Source organism: Pseudopodoces humilis, chromosome 32, assembly GCF_049639895.1.
Source record: "Pseudopodoces humilis isolate 2021_Gansu_Grassland_sample_001 chromosome 32, ASM4963989v1, whole genome shotgun sequence".
Taxonomy (NCBI): domain Eukaryota; kingdom Metazoa; phylum Chordata; class Aves; order Passeriformes; family Paridae; genus Pseudopodoces; species Pseudopodoces humilis.
This window is the reverse complement of record NC_142231.1, coordinates 160,597-179,155: the sequence shown is the minus strand read 5'-3', so window position 1 is coordinate 179,155 and position 18,559 is coordinate 160,597. Positions and strand designations below refer to the sequence as shown.

Genomic DNA, 18,559 nt, shown 5'->3' with positions numbered 1-18,559 from the left:
GGTGTGAGCCCTTCAATCACACGGCCTTAAAATCGGCTTCAAACAAGCAATTAAGGCAAACAACAATGTATTTAAATTTAATCTCCCACAATCTCCCACAAATGACATATAAAGGTGGCTGCTTCCTCCTCTCGCTGTTCCAGCCTGCTGCTTATGGGTAATTCCGACAATTCTTCATGTTAATATGGAAATGCTGGAATCCTGGTAATTCCGAGCGGGATGATTCATGGGGATCCAGCCTGACCTCGTGCGCGCTTTTCCCAGAACGTCCTTCAGGGCTGGGACGTGAGGATCCAGCCCAGCTCCACGGGAAGCGCTTCCAGGCACGGGCAGCCCCGGCAGCGGGGGAAGCGGGGCTGAATTCCAGGCCAGCCTGGTTTGTAGGGCAGAGGATCCTCCCTGTGGAATTCCGGGCATCCCATCAAACCCCACTCCAGAGCTCCCGGTGTAAATCCCGGTGTTCTCCCTGGGTTTTTGCACCTGAGCCTGGCACGGAGCCTTGCCAAGCCCTGCTCAGCCCTCAGCCCCCGTCCTGAGCCAGTCCTGGCTGGGCTGAGCTTTGCAGGGCCAGGGAGCACAGCGGGATCCTTGGGATGAGCACAGAGGATCCCTGGGGTGGGCACGGAGGATCCCTGGGATGAACACGGAGGATCCTTGGGATGGGCACAGCGGGATCCTTGGGATGAGCACGGAGGATCCCTGGGATGGGCACGGCTGGGAGCTCTGGGGAGGGAGGATAAATATGGGACAAGGTGCCCCAAGGTGCCCAGTCCCTTTTTTGCTCGCTGAAATTCAGGATCAGCCTCCTCCAGCTCCCTGGGGTTGGGAGGAGGAGCAGGAATGGCAGAGCCAAGCTGAGCTCTGCGGAACCAGCACTGATTCCCCCTTTTGTGTAAGGTCAAAAATCAAATTCTTTTGCTTCCCATTTAATTCTTTGCCCCAGCAGCTGCTTCCTTGCCTCTGTAGCTGACACCAGCCCCATCTTTTATGCCTTAAACCCTTTTTCCTCCCTTTTTCCTCCCTTTTTCCTCCCTTTTTCCTCCCTTTTTCCTCCCTTTTTCCTCCCTTTTTCCTCCCTTTTTCCTCCCTTTTTCCTCCGTTTTTCCTCCCTTTTTCCTCCGTTTTTCCCCGTTTCCAGCAGGAGAAGCTGCTGAGGGCAGCGAGGAGGGCACCCAGAATAGCCGAGCAGCGCGGCCGGGGCGTGCAGAGGGCTGTAAACATGTTTGGGGTTGCCAGGGCTGCAGGGGGGGTATTTTGGGATTCTCCCAGCTCCCAGCTGCCAGCAGCCGGCCGGGGTGGCACAGCTGACCCGGAATGTGCCGCGGATGCTGCCGGTAAAAGATCCCGGCCAAGGTCGAGCGTCCGGAGCCTGCCCGCAGGGACAGGTGCTGAATGTCCGGCTCCGAGCGAGGGAACGGGGCTGTTCCTGCCCCTGGAAGGGCAGCAGGGAGCTGGAGCAGGCCCCTGCCTCTGGAATGCCCCTGGAAAGCGGAGAGGGATGCCTGGAGCCAGGGTTTCCTGGTGAAATGGATCGGGGTGGTGTGTGCTGCTAATCACCCTCCCAAGCTCCGAATTCCAGCGCTCCAGGGCTGGGACAGGCAGTGGGACAGCTCCACCTCGTTAATTAGGGAATTAAACCTTCCGTTGGCTCATTAAGGTACCTGTAGCACAGCTCCAGAGCCGGGGGGGGGCTTCAGCTACTGCTTCAGGAGCCACAGGGAAGTTTCTCCGTGTCTGGATCCACCTTCCCCCTTGGAAAACGGCCCCAAACCCCCTCAAGGCCCCAGCAGATGCCAGCCCTGGGCTGCTCCAGGCTCTCCAGAGCATCCTTGTGGAGGAATATCCTCGTTAATGAAATGGTTTGGCTGCTCCTGCTGCCCAAGCCAGCGGCAGGACCGTGGTACTGAATATGTTTAACAGGGAGCACGACTTCCCCAGCCCTGCCCTCCCTCCCTGCGCAGCGTTTCCCTTTTACAAGGCACACAAATCATCCCTCCGGCCCTAATTCCAGAGCTCCAGTTATCCAGGCCATTTCCTCAGACAATCGTTTGCTTTTTAAACCCCCCCTTAATTTACCAATTTATTCCCCCTAAACCCTTGCTCGGAGGTGCTGCTTTGTGCAGCGTCCAGGAAACGCCGAGTCCAGAACTTTTCACGAGGCCAGAAAATGATTTTTTTTTTTTCCCCCCCTCTTCTCACTGGTTTATTGTATCCTCTTATCTTGTCATATAATAGAAATAATGTTTATGGCGTCGAGGCCTCAGCATCACTTGGCATTTAACCAACCTCAAAAGCAGTTTATTGCTTTGTATACTCTGCTGCCATGGCCATTATCCCTTAAATCTCTATTGCCCAGTAATGGATGAGCTCCTGCCATTGGCTGAGCTGGGCTTTGGGGCTTGTATAATCCAAACCAATGTGGATTATTCCCTTTACAGGGTGTGCAGAGGGGGGAAAATGGGCCTTTTCCCCTTGGCTGTCACCGCTCCAGCTGTGGGGTGGCACCGTGTCCCCCTGACATTTCCAGCTGTGGCACCGGAGCCGTGCCTGCTCCTGGCACTGCTTCACCCCACGGCCAGCAAGGGAGGGGTTCCCCAGTGCTGTCCTGGCCCTGGGGGCAGCTCCTGGAGCAGCTCCTGGGCAGGAAAAAGGCAGGAACAGAGGGAAGCGGGAGTGGGCAGGGAGGAGGGGACACAGTGACCAGGTGAGCAGGACACCACGGTGACCAGGACACCACGGTGACCAGGACACCACAGTGACCAGGACACCACAGTGGGGCTGGTCTCAGCTCCAGGACACCACGGTGACCAGGACACCACAGTGACCAGGACACCACGGTGACCAGGATGCCGTGGCACTGGGTGCTCCGTGTCACCAGGAGCCAAGCGCAGGGCTGGGTGTCCCAGGGAGCGGCTCCCGTGCCACCTCCAGCCCTGCAGGTGCCCCAGCCGTGCCAGCCCTCCCCCCACAGCCCCTCCCGAGCGCTGCTGCTGCCCCTCCCTGCACAGAAAACACGGAATTTAGCTGGGGAGCAGGGGTGGAATGCCCCTGTGCTGGCCTGGCTGCCCCTCAGCCGCCCTTGGCACGTGGGGACGGTCGGAGCCGTGTCCCTGCAGCCCCAGCTGGCTCTGAGGCTGCTCCAGAAACCTCAGGGAACTCCGGAGTTCTGCGCTCGGGAATGGCAGCCGCCCGCCCGCGGCCCCTTCACAGCAGCAGCTTTTTGTGGGGAGCCCTGGCGAGGAGCATCTCCCAGAGCTGCATCCCTGCTTTCCAGCAATGCAGCTTTCCAGCAATGCAGCTTTCCCAGCAGTGCAGCTTTCCCAGCAATGCAGCTTTCCAGCCATGCAGCTTTCCCAGCCATGCAGCTTTCCCAGCAGTGCAGCTTTCCCAGCAGTGCAGCTTTCCAGCGAGTTCTGCCGGCAGCCAGGGCCACTGCAGCCCCTGCACGAGCTGCAGCCTCGCAGGGCTGGAATCGGGGCGGCCTCCAGGAGCTCCTGGGCTCTTGGCAGGAAAAGGAGGGAATTAATTTGAGCCGTAACTCCTGGGTTGTCAGCAGAGCCCGATGCTCTCCCCCACCTCTCGCCGAAGGTATTTTTGGAGGTGGGGAGGGGGAAGGCTAATTTTGAATAATAATAAGCTCGAGAAGGCATCTGAAACCAGTAAACGTTTATTTTTTACACTCCTATAACTTAAAAACGGCCAAACCAATTTAAACCAAATTGGATAATAAAAAATATTGCTCCTAGGCTGAGCCCCTGTTTGCCAAGTTCCAGCCTAGAATGAATTTTTATGGCCAAATTATAAACCCCCTAGAAATGAAGGTTTAAAATGGAAATGTTGACAGACCTTTAACTACAAAAGCACCGTAATAGAACTTCTTTTTTTCTAAAATGGCCGGTTTAAAATATAATTAAGACTTAAATATTATTTAATAGCAGCATTTCCTGTAAGTTAAAATCTTTATCATTCCTCTGGCTGGGATTCCGTGGCAGTTGTTGGAACCGCTCTGCAGCGGGAGCGCGTCTGTGGCTGGAGCGGGGCTGGAGCGGGGCTGGAACCGGGGCTGGAGCGGGGCTGGAGCGGGGCTGGAGCGGGGCTGGAGCCGGGGCTGGAGCGGGGCTGGAGCGGGGCTGGAGCCGGGGCTGGAGCGGGGCTGGAACCGGGGCTGGAGCCGGGGCTGGAGCGGGGCTGGAGCGGGGCTGGAGCGGGGCTGGAGCCGGGGCTGGAGCGGGGCTGGACAGCGCTCCCGGTTCCAGCCCGGAGCCGTTCCCTGCAGGAGGGGATGGGGATGGGGAGCCTGGGGTGACTGCCCTGGTGTTCCCAGCGCTGCCCCAGCTCTCCCGGGGACCCCGGGATGAGCTGGGAATGAGCCGGAATGAGCCGGAATGAGCTGGGAATGAGCCGGGATGAGCCGGAATGAGCTGGGAATGAGCCGGGATGAGCCCGGATGAGCCTGGAAGCTCCGTGGAAAGCTCCGTGCCGCAGTGTCCTTGCAGGAAAGGCTTTTCTGCTGCAGAGCCCTGCTCAGGCTTCTCCTGCTCCCTTCCCAGGGGTGCCCGGCTCCTCCTGGCCGCGGGCAGGGCGGCACTGGGGTGGCACTGGGGTGGCACTGTCCCCAGGATGTCACTGGGGTGGCACTGGGGTGGCACTGGGGTGGCACTGACCGCAGGATGGCACTGGGGTGGCGCTCGGGTGTCCCTGGGGTGGCACTGGCAGCTGTCCCCCCCAGCACTGCAGTCCGTGCAGGAGCAGCCCTGGGGAGCTCCTGGCCGTGTCCCGAGGGTGGCAGGAGCAGCGTTCCCAGCCCCGGATCCGTGGCTGTCCCTCAGGGCTTCGCTCGGGGTTTGCTGTTCCTGCTCTGCCCCGTGAGCCGGGCTCGGAGCTGCTCGGGCTGCAGCGGCTTTCTCAGGAGTTCAGTTTCTGGTTGATGTGGGGTTTGTGTTCCGGGTCAATGGGATCCTGCGCTCCCCACAGCAGCAGGGAATGAGCAGGGAGGGTTTCTGTGTTTTGGGAACGTGATCGGGGCTGCAGCAATTCCCCTAAAGGAGCTCGGCCGTGCCCTCCTTGTTTGGATTTAGTGACTTTCACACCCACGGAGCTTCTGATTTGGGCACCGGGAGCTGGGCCAGGCCCACACCTGGAAATGTGTGCCAGAAATGGAAACTGTGCTGCCAGGAGCCGGGCTGGGCTGGGCTGGGCTGGGCTGAGCCGGGCTGGGCCGAGCCAGGCCAGGCTGAGCCGGGCTGGGGCATTTCTGGGGCTCGGGGGAGCAGAAGGCAGCTCTGGAGCAGAGCCTGGCTCGGAGCTGGGCCCAGGCTGGATTTCCCCAGAACCACAGAAGTTGCTGTTTGTGCGAAGCCCGGGGCTGTGCAGGGCTGGGAGGTGGCGAGGGAGGGAGGGAGGGGTCTCAAATCCAAAGCTGCCAAACCCTCGGGGGCTGAGCTTTTCCTCCCTCCTCTGAGCTCGGGGTGTTTTCCTGGCAAGTGCAATATTTCCCGGTGTTAAACCCAGTATTTTGAAGTCAAGGCTGTTTGGTTTTGGAGCCTCGCTCGCTCCCTGCCTGCTGCTCCGAGACAATTGTAAATCCTTTTTATTTTACTGTGAGAACAAATCACTTATTCCTCGGAGCAGCAGCTCTGACAAAGACCTCGTTATCAGCATCATGGATATCCCAGAATCAGCATCGCAGCAGGGACAGGGCTGGGGAGGAAAAGGATTTATCCAGCCCTCAGAAAGGTGCCTGAGTTTGCAGGATTTTCTGTAAACTTCTTGTCTAAAATCCAGCCAAGCTGTCACTTCAGTAAAAAACCACCAAGTGGGAGGTGGGGGAATGTGCCTGGGGTTTTATCCCTTCCCGGCGGTGTCAGGGGTTCTGTGGGATGGAGAGGGACCGCAGGGTTTCCCTTTGGACCCTGCCCTGTGCCCTGGTTTTATTTAAACACCCAGATAACGGTGTTTAAATAATAATAAAGAAAGATTAAATAAAAATAGCAATAAAGTTTAAATAAAAAATGTCGATTCAGCCGGGGCTCGGCTCCTGAAATCCTCCCTTTTCTCCCAAGGATGCTTTGTTGGCTGCGGCGGCCGCTCCGCCCCTCTGCGGCACCGCGGGATCCATGCGGCTCCGGCAGCGGGAATACCGGGAATGAATGCCGGGAATACCGGGAATACCGGGAATGAATGCCGGGAATACCGGGAATACTGGAAATGAATGCCGGGAATACCGGGAATGAATGCCGGGAATACCGGGAATGAATGCCGGGAATACCGGGAATAAATACCGGGAATACTGGGAATACCGGGAATGCACGGGCAAACAGGACACAGCGTGTCCTCAGCGCCAGGGGGGCAGAAATGTCGGGAGCAGGGTGAAAAGCCACCTTTAATTCCTGTATTTCTGGAGGAGTGTGTGGGATTTTCACTCGGGCGGTTTCTTCTTGACTTTGGGGTTTTTGGCGGAGGTTTTCCCCTCGGTTCCCGGTGTCTCGGTGTGGGAGCCTCTCTCGGGCGGGTTTCGCTCGGGCTGGGCACTCCGGGGGCTCGGCGGAGCCAACAGAACCCCCGGGGATTTCTCTGGAGCCCCTCGGGCTCAAAGCCCGGGGCGAGCGGAAGCCAAGGCCGGGCAGGGGAGGCTGAGCCCGGCTCCTCCCGCTCCCCAAAGCTCGGAGCGAGTTTAACACCTGCCGAAGCACCGCGGCTCCCGAGCTCGGCCCAGCTGTTGTGCTCAAGCGATGCTTTTTCTTTTTTTTATTATTTTTTATATGCCGGATTACAACAATGAAAACATTAAAGTCCTAAAATTCCCCCTGGGAGTGAAGATGCAGACAATAAAGAATTGCGCGAGCAGGGGCTGGGCAGGGGGGGCTTTGTGCTCACCGGGATGGAGATGGATCAGGAATTGTGGCAGCCCCGGAGCGGCCCCGGCGGGCTCGGCTGGAGGGGACCCCAACCCGGGGGGCTTTTCCCTCCCCTTCCCTTGTGAGGCTCCTGCCCCTCCCCGCTGCTGCCAGCGGGCACCTGCAGAGCCCCCGGGGAGCTGTTCCCGGGGCCAGGAGCTCGCTCTGAGCCCTTCCCGGGGCCCTGCAGTGCCCGGGATTCGGGAATGAGCCTTTCCCAGGGCCCTGCAGTGCCCGGGATTTGGGAATGAGCCTTTCCCAGGGCCCTGCAGTGCCGGGGATTTGGGAATGAGCCTTTCCCGGTGCCCTGCAGTGCCGGGGATTTGGGAATGAGCCTTTCCCGGTGCCCTGCAGTGCCGGGGATTTGGGAATGAGCCTTTCCCGGTGCCCTGCAGTGCCGGGGATTTGGGAATGAGCCCTTCCCAGAGCCCTTCCCGGTGCCCTGCAGTGTCCAGGATTTGGGAATGAGCCTTTCCCGGTGCCCTGCAGTGTCCGGGATTTGGGAATGAGCCTTTCCCGGTGCCCTGCAGTGTCCGGGATTTGGGAATGAGCCCTTCCCGGTGCCCTGCAGTGTCCGGGATTTGGGAATGAGCCCTTCCCGGTGCCCTGCAGTGCCCAGGATCCAGGAGTGACCTCTCCCCGCCCAGCAGCACCACTGCAGTTCCCCTCTCCCTGCTCCCAAGCCATCCTGCTCATTCCCCACTCCTGGAATTCGGGAATTCTCCCCAGCTCGTGGTTTGGGGTTAAAGCCGTGTCCTTTGCCAGAGGCGCTGGGTGATTGCTGCAAAGCCCCGACGTCTGCAGAGCTCCAGAGGAGAATTCCAATGGCTCCGTGTGAGATTTTATTACCTGCAGAAACGCGGGCAGGAAAAACGGTCCCGGCTCCTTAAGGAGGGGTTTTGGTGACCTTGGCTTTGTGTTTCCACATCACTGAATCAGCAGCTCACCGTGGGATGTGGGGGAAGCTGCTGGGAAAGGTTTTCCAGGCATTTCAGGGTTTCACCCACTCGGTTTTGTCAGGGGCTGCAGGTGGGAGGGTTTGGGGTGGCCAGGACGTGATTTGGGAGTAAAGTGCTGCTGGGAGGCTCCAGCTTTTGCTGGGAATTTTGTCGGGATCAGGAATGTTTGCTCGCTGAGCCTGATCCCATTATGGGGTGGGCTCAAACCTCCCTCCCCTCGTGGAAAAAATGGGATAAAGGCGAGGAGCCTCTGCCACAAAAACCTGACCCCACTGGCTGGGAAAACTGAGCACCTTTGGAAAACCGACTGCAGACGATTTTGGGGGAAGAAAGAGGCATCCAGGGGCTGCAGGATGGAGTCAGGCACGGGAGTGTGCGGGGAGAAATCATAAATCTCCGGGGAGAAGAGGGTCACTGAGAACCTCATCAGGGTGGGAGCAGCAGCTCCACGTTAATGTGCCCATAAATCCCCGTTCCGAGAAAACAGGTGGCTCTTCCGAGAGGCGAGAAGAGGCAAACGCCGATTTTTTTTCTGCTGCTGCTGCTGCTGCTCTCCTTTTTTAAAAGCTTTAATTACCGCAGTGCTGCCGGCTCGGCGCAGGCAGGAGTCGGGAATGCGGCTGGATGTGGGAAGCAGGAGCAGGGAAGGAGGGAAGGGAGCTGCAGGTTGGCCAAAATCTCCAGGGAAAGGCGTGGGGAGGCAGAAAAACGAGTTTTTAGGCAGGGATTGAGGATGGCAGTGATGGAAAATGTCTGGTGCCGGGAATGAGCGGGATAAAGGGAACTGCAGGGTGGGAAGCTGGGAAGAGGTCTGGGAGCTCCATGAAGAGGGATGGGTGAGGATGGACTCATTCCATGGGACGCGTTCCTCGGCTCCCAGGGCAGCCTGGAGGGCCGGCCCGGCCCCCGGGATTGCCGCGGCTCATTCCCAAAGCGTCCCTGTCGTTCCCGAGGATCCACAAATCTCCGGCTGCCCCTCCCGCTTTGTCCCTCTCCCCACGATGGTCTCCCACCCTTCAGGAATTCCTTCTCCCCGTTTTTGGGTTGTTTTTAACCCCAGGCACCTCCGCACTTCCCTGCAGCCTCTTCCCTCCGTGCCGCCACTGGAGGGGACAAACCCCAAACCTGTGAGCGACTTGAATTCCCTTTGCATTTGACCTGCTGCCCTTCCCAGGCAGCTGCTGCCGCTGGAGCTTCCCCAGGAGATAAATCCACAAAAAACCCCTTTCCAGGCGATAAAGCCATCAGCAGAGGCTGCACTCGGTGAATGGGCGGGCACATTCCCAGTACTGCGCTGAATTGAAGGAAATCTCCATTCCAGGGCCTTCAAAAGCTGAATGGGGCCGTGGCATCCTCTGGGTGATTGTGGTGCCGCTCCAAGGTCAGCGCTGAGCCACGGCGGCGCTTCCAGCCCGGCACGGGCACAGCCCGAGCCCCTCGGAGCCGACGGTGGCTGTGGGATTTGGTGTGGGACTTGGTGTGGGATTTGTTATAGGATTTGCTGTAGGATTTGCTGTAGGATTTGTTTTTTGGGAGCTCTGGGATGGCTGGGACGTGCAGTGGGGCCTCTCCCGAGGGGACAGGCACCAAGGAGCCTCCCTTGCACCAGGAACGGGATGGGGAAGGGCTGGGCCGGAGCCGAGGGAGCGGCCGGGGTCCCTTTGCCCAGCTCGGATTCCCCGGGGTTCTTCCCGGGGTAGGTTTGGGAAGGAGCTGCTCCCAGAGTTCCATCCGAGCCCTTTGTCCTGTCACACTGCTCTGGGTGTCCCAAATCCATGGGAGCCATCCCCAGTGCAGCCTCTGGCTCCGTTCTGCCTCAGTTTCCCTTTCCACAGGGCCCCGTGGGCTGCAGGGCTCTGCCCTCACCCCGAATTCCCACGGAATTCCGGGAGCTGGGACGGGGTCAGGCCTGGCAGGGATTGGAGCAGCTCATCCCAGGTCCCACCTGCTGCCAGAGCCTCTCCCGGCCTTGGCCCCTCTCCAGAGGCTTTTCCGATCCCTCCGCAGCCTCCCGGGGCACGCAGGCGCCGCAAATTAATCGGGATTTAATTGTTTTTACACTTCCATTCTTGTTTCTGGGCAGGGACCGAGTTTCCTGTTATGCTTCTGCTTGCACTCCATAAATCCTCCCCTGTTTGTTTGTTTGTTTGCTGGGGGAGAGAACTTTGGGAAAAGCTCCCGGGTTATTCCTGCAGGATCTGTCGTGTCCAGGACAGGAGGGCGCAGGGGAGGCCGGAGGAGCTGCAGCCCTGCAGGGGGATTTGATTTCATTGTTATTTCCTTCTCTTTCCTTCACCCTTTTTATTCCACCAGAGGCTCACGGTTCTCTCTCCACAAGAGCAGAATTCCCAAGAATTCCTAATTTTCCTCCTGCAACTCTCGGCTTGGCCACTCTTTGCCTTGGGGCAGGAATTCCGCTCATCCCTTCCCCTCGGTGCCGGGAGAGCTCCGAGCTCCCGACAGTGGGGAAGGACCAAAGTGCCTTTGTTAACGCTCGCTGCATTATAGAATATATACATAATAATATATATCTATAAATAATATCTTATTGTAGTGTATTATGTGTATATATCATATACGCATAGCATAATAATGAATATATTAATTGCTATAAATAGTGAAGTATTGTGTTTTAATATATGCATTATAATAATTAATATATGATCATATAGTATATTATAATATTGTAATATGTGTATATATAATTATGTATATAGGTTGTGCACTAATATATATTAATTATTACGCGTATGAATGTATTGTGATATATGTCTATATAATAATACACACACATTGTGTAGTAATTGATCTATCAGTTATCAATAGCGGAGGCGCTGCCGGCCGCTGCGGGCTGGAGCCGCTCCCGGCTCCCGGCCGGGGTTGATGGCTCGCCGAGGTCACTCGGCTGCCGGGCCCGTCGTTCCCGTCCCGGGAGATGCTCTGGAGCCGCTCCAGCCCCCCGCTCACCCCGGTAATTAACCGCGGGGCGCCCCCCTCGGCTCCGCGGCTGCGGTAATTAACACCCGGCCTTTAATCACCCCCTCTCGGATGGCAGCGAACCGGGATTTCAGAATGCTCCACCGTGTGGAGCTCGGGCACCGCCGCATTCCCGGCACCGCTCGGGCTTTGTCCCGTGGATGGATCGGTCCGTGGGATCCGCTCTTTGGGATGGATCCGTCCCGCGGGGTTTGGGATCCTCTCCTAACCCTAACCCTAACCCCGAGCCGTGTGGGAGCCGTGGGAAATCCTCGCTGCTGTCCCGCGGTGCGGATTTGGGAGCTGGGGTTGTATCCCCGTCATTCCCGAGGGAAATGGGGCTGGGATTGCAGCCGGGGGGGGCTGTGGGGCCGGGCTCCATAACCCCGCTCCTGCAGCCGCTCCTTCCCGGAGCCCGGACCTCGGGACATTCCTTGGAGCCGGTGGTGAGAGGTGCCCAGGGGTTAAATCCCAGCGGGATAACCCCGAGCCTGGCGTTTCCAGCTCTGCTCCCACCTCCGGGGACATCTCACTGAAATTCAAGGGGAAAATGAGAAAAAGGGACGTGGAATGCGGAGTTTGTGGAGGATTTTGCCCGGGACGTCCTTGGCTCCTGGCGTACTCAGCCAGATGGTTCCTGCCCCCCCTGCCCGACACCTGCATTCCAGGGGGGGCCGTGCCTGAGAAGCCCTTTGGGATAAACTGAGCCATAGAAATGTAAATTAAATTATTTACCTACTCCCGGATAAATGCTCTGCCCTTCTGGCCAAGGAGGATCGCGATGGGATGGATGGGGTGGGCTCCAGAACCCGCTCAGCTCTTTGTGTAAATGGCACAAAAAAAAAAAAAAATATTCTCTGAGCAAACAAAAAAGGGGGAAAACGCCACTTTTGGTGCTTTGCACAATGTTCTGTGGGGCTGCTGGGCCGGGGATTCCTCACCCAGCACTGCCCAGAGTTTGATTATTATTATTATTCTTCCTCCCTTTTTTTCTTTTTTTTAACCACAAGGAAGGACCCGGAATCAATCACGGGGCAGGAGGGAGCAGCATTTTAAAGGGAAAGGCAGAGACACAGGGTCCCTGGCATTGCCTGAGCCAAAACCAACATTTCAGGGTTTAAATCTCGCTGCAGTTTGAGCTGGGGGCGGCTGCAGGGGGGAAATGGCTCCGAACGCACCCAGGGCTCCTTCCCGGAGCCAGCAGGAATTGGCTTTTCGGGAAAGGCTCGGGGGGCTCGGGATTTTACATCCCGGGGTGGAGCGGGATCCGGCCCCGCTGCGGCACGGCAGGGAAGGGAGGGGGGGTCACCTCTCCCAGCTTTCCCTCTCCTCCAGCTTTTCCCTGGATTGTGGAACGCGGCCCCGCTGTGGAGCCCGAGCTCTCCAAGCGCAGTTCCCGGTCTGGTTTTCCTTCCTGAGCCGATCCTTCCAAACCTTTCCCCCGTGTCCTTCATCCCCCGTCAGGAGGTCGGGAGCGGCTCCTCGGGGATCTCTGGGCACCGCCGGGGCCCCTCCGGCTCCCGGCCTCTGCCTCTCGTCCCCCGGGACAACTCGCCCGGCTCTTGGAATTCTCTCCCGAGCCACCAAGTCTTTGCGGCGCTCCCCCCTCATCCAGACGCCTCCTTTGCCATGGAAATGGGCCTCGGATAATTGCCGTGGTCCCCCCGGCCTTCCCAGCCATGAATCACTCCCGGATCGGGGCACTTTAGGCACATTAGCGAATTAATCCGTGCAGTCAGGGAGGGAATGATCCCGGCATTGCTCAGCTGGGAGATGGAGCCCGGCCCCGAGCCGGCACCGGGGGCACATCGCTCACCCTGGGACCGCCACCCCGGGGTCCCCCCGGCCGCGGGGACACCCCGAGCCCGCCTGAGCCACCCTGCCCTGCGGGACCGGCTCTGCGGGCTGGGAACGGGCTGGGAACGGGCTGGGAATGGGCTGGGAATAGGCTGGGAATAGGCTGGGAATGGGCTGGGATCGGGCTGGGAACGGGCTGGGATCGGCTCTGCAGCGCCTGCTGTTCCCTGCTGTGTCCCCGTGCTCAGGTGTGTCCCTGAGGCCCCGGTGGCTCCAGCCTTGTGGCCACGGTGGCTCCAGGACCGAGTTAGGTCGGAGCAGGGCTCGGCTGCTGACAGCTCGTTAATTCCGCTCGTTAATTCGCCGTGCTGAGCGTGGGGAGGCAGCGCTGGCTCTCAGCCCCCCCGGCCGGGAGCCGCAGCTACGCCCCGGCTGCTCCGCAGGGAATTGTGGCCGGGGGGAGTGGCTCGCTGGTGGGCTCCGAGCGGGATTGGCAAGGTTAAAATCCACCGGGAGAGCTCCTGCACCAGGATCCCCCGGCCTGGGGACCTGCGGCACTCCGGCCTGACCCCAGCCCCGCACCAAACACAGCTCCAAAAATGGGGAGAAGCCCTGAGCTCTGGACACCCCCGTTCCTCACGCTGTGCTCGTGGAACCGCAGCAGAAATGCCCAGCCCGGGGCCGGGCTCACGGCGCACCCCAGGAGCGAGCACATCCATCCGTGGGGCCCCAGCACATCCATCCGTGGGGCTGGCACAGCCCGCGGGGCCCCAGAGAGCTGCGACACCCCGGTCTCAGCCAGCCCAGCCCCGAACACGAGGGAAAAATGCCGAATTTGGGGTCGCAGGGGCAGCTGCAGCCTGGGGAAAGCCCGAGGGCGGCTGGCAGCGCTCACCCTGCTCCTGTCCCTCGCCCCAAAGGCTTTACAGCCAACATCTTCTTTTTAATTCCGACACCCGCAAAATAGCAGCTGAAATAACCCTGCTGTATGTCAGCTGCTGATGGAAGGAGATTAAATATTAAAGCCAGTGCTGTGGCTTTAACTCATTCCATTTTTTTCCCTTCTCTTCCCCCGCTCCTCTCCCCCCTCTGCTTCCCCTCTCTGTGTAAAATGACATGATTTAGAACCCAAGTGCCAGACTCAGCCTCTGGCTTTCGGCGTTTGGAAATGTGCGCAGAAAGATATATTGTGTCTGTGAGCGTTTGTGCGCAGGGAAGGAGAGAGCTCCCGAGCTGTGAGCCCACATAAAGATGTTAAATAGAGCTGTAACGCGCGCCCGACGCACGGAAAGTGCCGGGGAAAAAAAAAAAAATTAGGGGGAAAAAAAAATCCGGCAATGAAGGAAAATGAAAGATTAAAATAAACCTGGCGTTGGCAAGGCTGGGCTGGGGCTGGTGGGAGAGGCACGACCCTGCTCTGCACCTCTCGCTCTTCCCTCCCTGACCTAAAAATCCCATTTCTTTAGCACAAAACGGAGCGGGAGAACTGGGAATTTTCTTATTTTTCATTTTTATCCTCTCTCCGTCTCAGGTGTTCAGATTTCCGACACCGCCCGCCTGCTAAATATTCATCCCAGCCCCGCCGCTCCGCACAAAACCCGGGTTCATTTCCCATCCCAGCAGGGTCCCGCCACAGCCGGCCGAATTCCACAAACCCCGGGGATTTGGGGGCCAAAACCATGGAGAAATGTGGGCGTCCCTTCCCTGGCAGGGCCGGCGCTTTCCGGGGCGCTGCGGAACCGGCGCCGCCGCTTCTCCCTCGCTCGCTCTTCCTTTGTTCGGGAGCGTCTCGGGGTCGCCGGGATCTGCAAAAGCTCCGTGGACAAAAAGGGTTCGTGGCCAGGCTGGAGCGGAGCGGCCGCATCGGGAGCTGCGGGGAGGAAAAACAGCCCAGATCAGGCAGATTTTGGCCAAACTGTCGAGAAATTTTATTTTGGGTTTATTTAAGGTTTAGCTACGGAGCGGAGCTGGGAGGGACGGGGCTCAGTCTGGAGTTCCACGGGCAAAAACCTCTTGGCTTTTCTCCCACCAGCTCTGGTTTCTCCAGATCTGAGCCCAAACTACCCGGGCACCTTGTGAGCAATGAATGGCTCTGTGTGCAACCCCCTTGTCCTTGAGCCGAGGGGTGCCTGGGCCCCATGTCTTGGTGTCCCCCACCACCCCAGGAGTGTCCCCTGCCAGTGGGGACTGTCCCCTGACACCCCAGGACTGTCCCCCACCACCCAGGGATTGTCCCCCACCGCCCCAGGAGTGTCCCCCGCCTCCGCTCAGCTCAGCAAATGCAGATTTATTTGCTAAAACTGCAGAGCCATAAATAAAGCCGAGGAAAGGCAGGCCCGAAGTGGGTGCCAGCCCCACAGGAACAGGTGGCTCGGGTGGGTTTGGGTTGGGATATTTGGGAAGGGGAGGGAAGGAAGGGGGAGAGGGCAGGAATGCGCTGCTGCTCCGCTGCTGCTGCTGCTGCTGCTGCTGCAGCTTTTTTGTGGAAGCAGCCGGTGCTGCTGGATGCATCAAAGCGCTGCGGTGCCGTGCCCCGGCCCCGTTTGTCGCAGTCTATTAGGAGAGACGCAATCCATCCTGGGCTTTATGGGGCTGTGCTTTAACCCCGTCCCTGCCTCGCTCCCCTCTCTCAGCGCTCCCTCCCTGCCTTTGTCTGCCTCTCCCAGCCCCACAGCTCCGTGGGGGTTTTGCCCTCCCTCAGGGATGGGCTGACCCCGCAGTTCTCCCCGCAGCTGGAATTTTGGGTGGGGGGTGGGTGATGCTCCCCCTCCCACGCGGGATCGGCTCCGTCCTCACTCCATAAAAACTCGGGGTGTATCTCCAGCGGGGCCAGCTCTGCCTCACCCCACACCGGAAAAGTTGCCCCAGGAGCGCCTGATTCCCTTTTCCTCCACCAGGAACAAAGTGGGAATTTCGGGAGGGAGAATTCCCGTGCGTTCCCATCAGCTGCTGTTTATCTCCAGCCCAAATCCGCTCCATTGCCTGCCGAGCCAGATTATTCCAGCCCTTGTCCCCAGTGTCCAGACCCCACCAGGGCCGTTCCCCGTGCCCCCTGTCCCCCTGTCCCCCTGTCCCCGTGCCCCCTGTCCCCCTGTCCCAGCCCTGGCGGCCGCTGCAGCCACGTTCCCCCCGCAGCCGCCGCAGGACGGGCCCGTAAAACACAAAGTGCGTTTATTCCCCATTTTCTAAATTGTTTCATTTCAGAGGTTCACAAACGAGGACCACCTGGCGGTTCATAAACACAAGCATGAGATGACATTGAAATTCGGCCCCGCTCGCACCGACTCCGTCATCATCGCAGGTATGTGCCCGGCCAGCGCCCGGCAAGATTGATGCCAGGGACCAGATGCACTGCAAAACCCATAAAACCTCCTGTGATCTGCATTTAATCAGGGGGAAAGGAAAGCCAGAGGCTTCCAAGTTTTTTCTTTTTTTTTTTTTATGGCAGTATCAGGTTTTGTGGGGTTTGGGGGGGTTTTTTTAATTTTTTTTTTATTTTTTTTTTTTAAGCTCTCGCCCTTTTTTTATTAAAGGCTGGAGGATTTATGGCCAGAAGGGCTTTCACGTCTCTGCGTGTGCTTTGAGGACGATGAACCAAACCTGACAAAGCAGCTTCCCCTCTCAGCCCAGGTGTCGATTTTCCCGAGCTTTTAGGAAGCTGCAGTTAATAAATCCAAGCGGCACCGAGCGCAGCCGGGCTGCAGAGCCCAGCCAGGAGCTCCGGCAGCACCTGGGCACTGCAGCCCCTGAAAACCGGGGCAAAACCCCAACCCCACACATCTCTGGGCAGGTCCCAGAGCCCCTCCTGGCCCTTTTGTGAAGGGGCCATTCCTGACACGCTTCCCGGAGGGTTTCTGGGGGAAAACGAAGCTGCTGCAGGAGCCTGGCACCTTTCTCCCCGTTTATCTCCAGCCCAAATCCGTGCGGAGGCAGGGAATGGGAATTCAGCTGGGTTTGAGTGAGCTCTGGGCTGGAAGCTGCTCCCAGGGAGAGGAAACATTCCCAGTGGGATCATTCCAGAACTGGGGGGATGAAACACCTCAGGAGCACGAGGAACAAGGTCACCCCTGACACTTGGGGAGCTGCTCTGGGGTAAAACACAAAACCCCCCAAACGAACTCAATTTATCCGTGGCCAGTTCAGGACCAGCTAAACCCCCCCAAACCCAAATTTATTTATTTTGTCCCAATTTGTGGACCAGCTAAACCCCCTCAGAGCAGTGCGTGTCGGACACAGACGGGGGGTGCGGGCTGTAAAACCCCGCTGGCTTTGAGCAGTGAGGGCTGCCTGGAATTCCATCCATCCCGGGCTTTTTCCAGCCACCATTTTGTCCCTGGGATTTCTCCCTGCCTCCCCAGGCCCTGTGTCGGGAGCAGGACCCGGCTGAGCCAGGGAGGGAGAGGGATTTCGATGGGATGGGGAAGGACAGGAGCGCGGAGCTCCCAGGCTTTGTTTGTGGAAATCTCTGCAGCTCGGGAATGCTAAACACGGAGCGATCCCAAAAGAGCCCTGAGAGCTGTTAAAGCCCTGGAAAAACAACCTCCTGCGGAGAGATTTGGTTGATGAAGTTCCTGGATTTTATGGATTGGGATCTGGGGGGAAGCAAAGGGTGCCCAGAGGGGGATTTTGCATCAGTGGCAAACCCAGCAGAGGGAGGGTTTGGAGTCGGGGCTGAATCATCCCCGGGACGCTCTTTGTGCTGGAAAATCCCGGTGTTTGTCTGCGGGCTGGATCCATCAGTGCGATTCCCAGCGGGGCTGGAGGCTCCTTGTGCTTTTATGGGCTGGGCCACGGCCAGAGAGAGGCCTCGAGGTGCTCCGGGATTGGGAACTGGCACTGGGAGCATTCCCAGGGAATCGCTGTGGGATTGGGAACTGGCACTGGGAGCATTCCCAGGGAATCCCTGTGGGATTGGGAACTGGCACTGGGAGCATTCCCAGGGAATCGCTGTGGGATTGGGAACTGGCACTGGGAGCATTCCCAGGGAATCCCTGTGGGATTGGGAGCTGGGATTGGGCTCTGCCCGGCCCTGGGGCCGCTCCCTTCAACTGCTCTCCCCTCTCCCTGTGTCGATGATTTCAGGGAGATCAAACTCCCGGTGTTCCCTCCTTGTCCCGCCGAGGATGGGGCAGAACCCCGGGGTGGGAGGGATGGGAATTCCACAGCCAGGAATTCACAGGAATCCTCTTGCTCCAGAGGTTGTTTCTTTAAACGCCAGAGAAACAAAACCAGCAAGAAGTGATTGTCCCTTTTCCAAAGTGTCACTTGCTGTCCCCAGGGCACCACCCGCATTCCCCGGGGCTCCACTGAAGGGCTGGGATGGGTAAAATGGGATTTTTTTGGCCTCTCCCTGACCAATTCCCGGTGTTCCAACCCAAACCAGACCAGACTCCGACCCCGACTCGGTTCCTGAAGAACTGTGAGGAGGTGGGACTCTTCAACGAGCTGGCCAGCTCCTTCGAGCACGAGTTCAAGAAAGCTGCTGAGGATGATGAGAAAAAGGCAAGAGGCAGTGACTGCCCTGGGAGGGCGGGGAGGGCCGGGCAGTGCCCCTGACACGGGCACAGGCCCTCGGGAAGAATTTGCTGGCGTCTGCGGGGTCTTATTTTTGTGACTCGGGTGCCTTTGGCTGCTTTTCCCACTGATCCGAGGCCTGCGGAGAGCAGATTTAATGCTTTGTTACTCCTTTGGCTTTTCACTTGGAAAAAAAGGGGGGAAATAGAGAGGGGGAGCACCCGAAACACCTCCGAGCTCGGGAAGGAGCTGCGGGACGGGAGCAGAATCCTCCTTGGGGCCGGGATTGTGCCTCGGAGGGGCCGGCACGGGGCAGGGAGCGGAGCTTCCATTCCCGGCGTGTCTGGAGCGAGCGGCTCGGAGGAAAAGAGCGGCTCTCCCGAACAAAGAGCTCTCTGCTCCGCCAGCGCCATCGAT

The 18,559-nt window shown here is 58.5% G+C and overlaps 1 protein-coding gene across 1 annotated transcript in view; it reads left to right on the top strand.

The window, feature by feature from the left end:
- Positions 1-18,559, top strand: part of LOC102109929 (cyclic AMP-dependent transcription factor ATF-7) — a 40,820-nt gene that overhangs the window by 10,685 nt on the left and 11,576 nt on the right. Inside the window, exons 3-4 of the mRNA XM_014261812.2 lie at positions 15,833-15,929; positions 18,012-18,130. Of these exons, the coding sequence (XP_014117287.2) occupies positions 15,833-15,929; positions 18,012-18,130 (216 nt within the window). The remainder of the gene's footprint in view (positions 1-15,832; positions 15,930-18,011; positions 18,131-18,559) is intronic.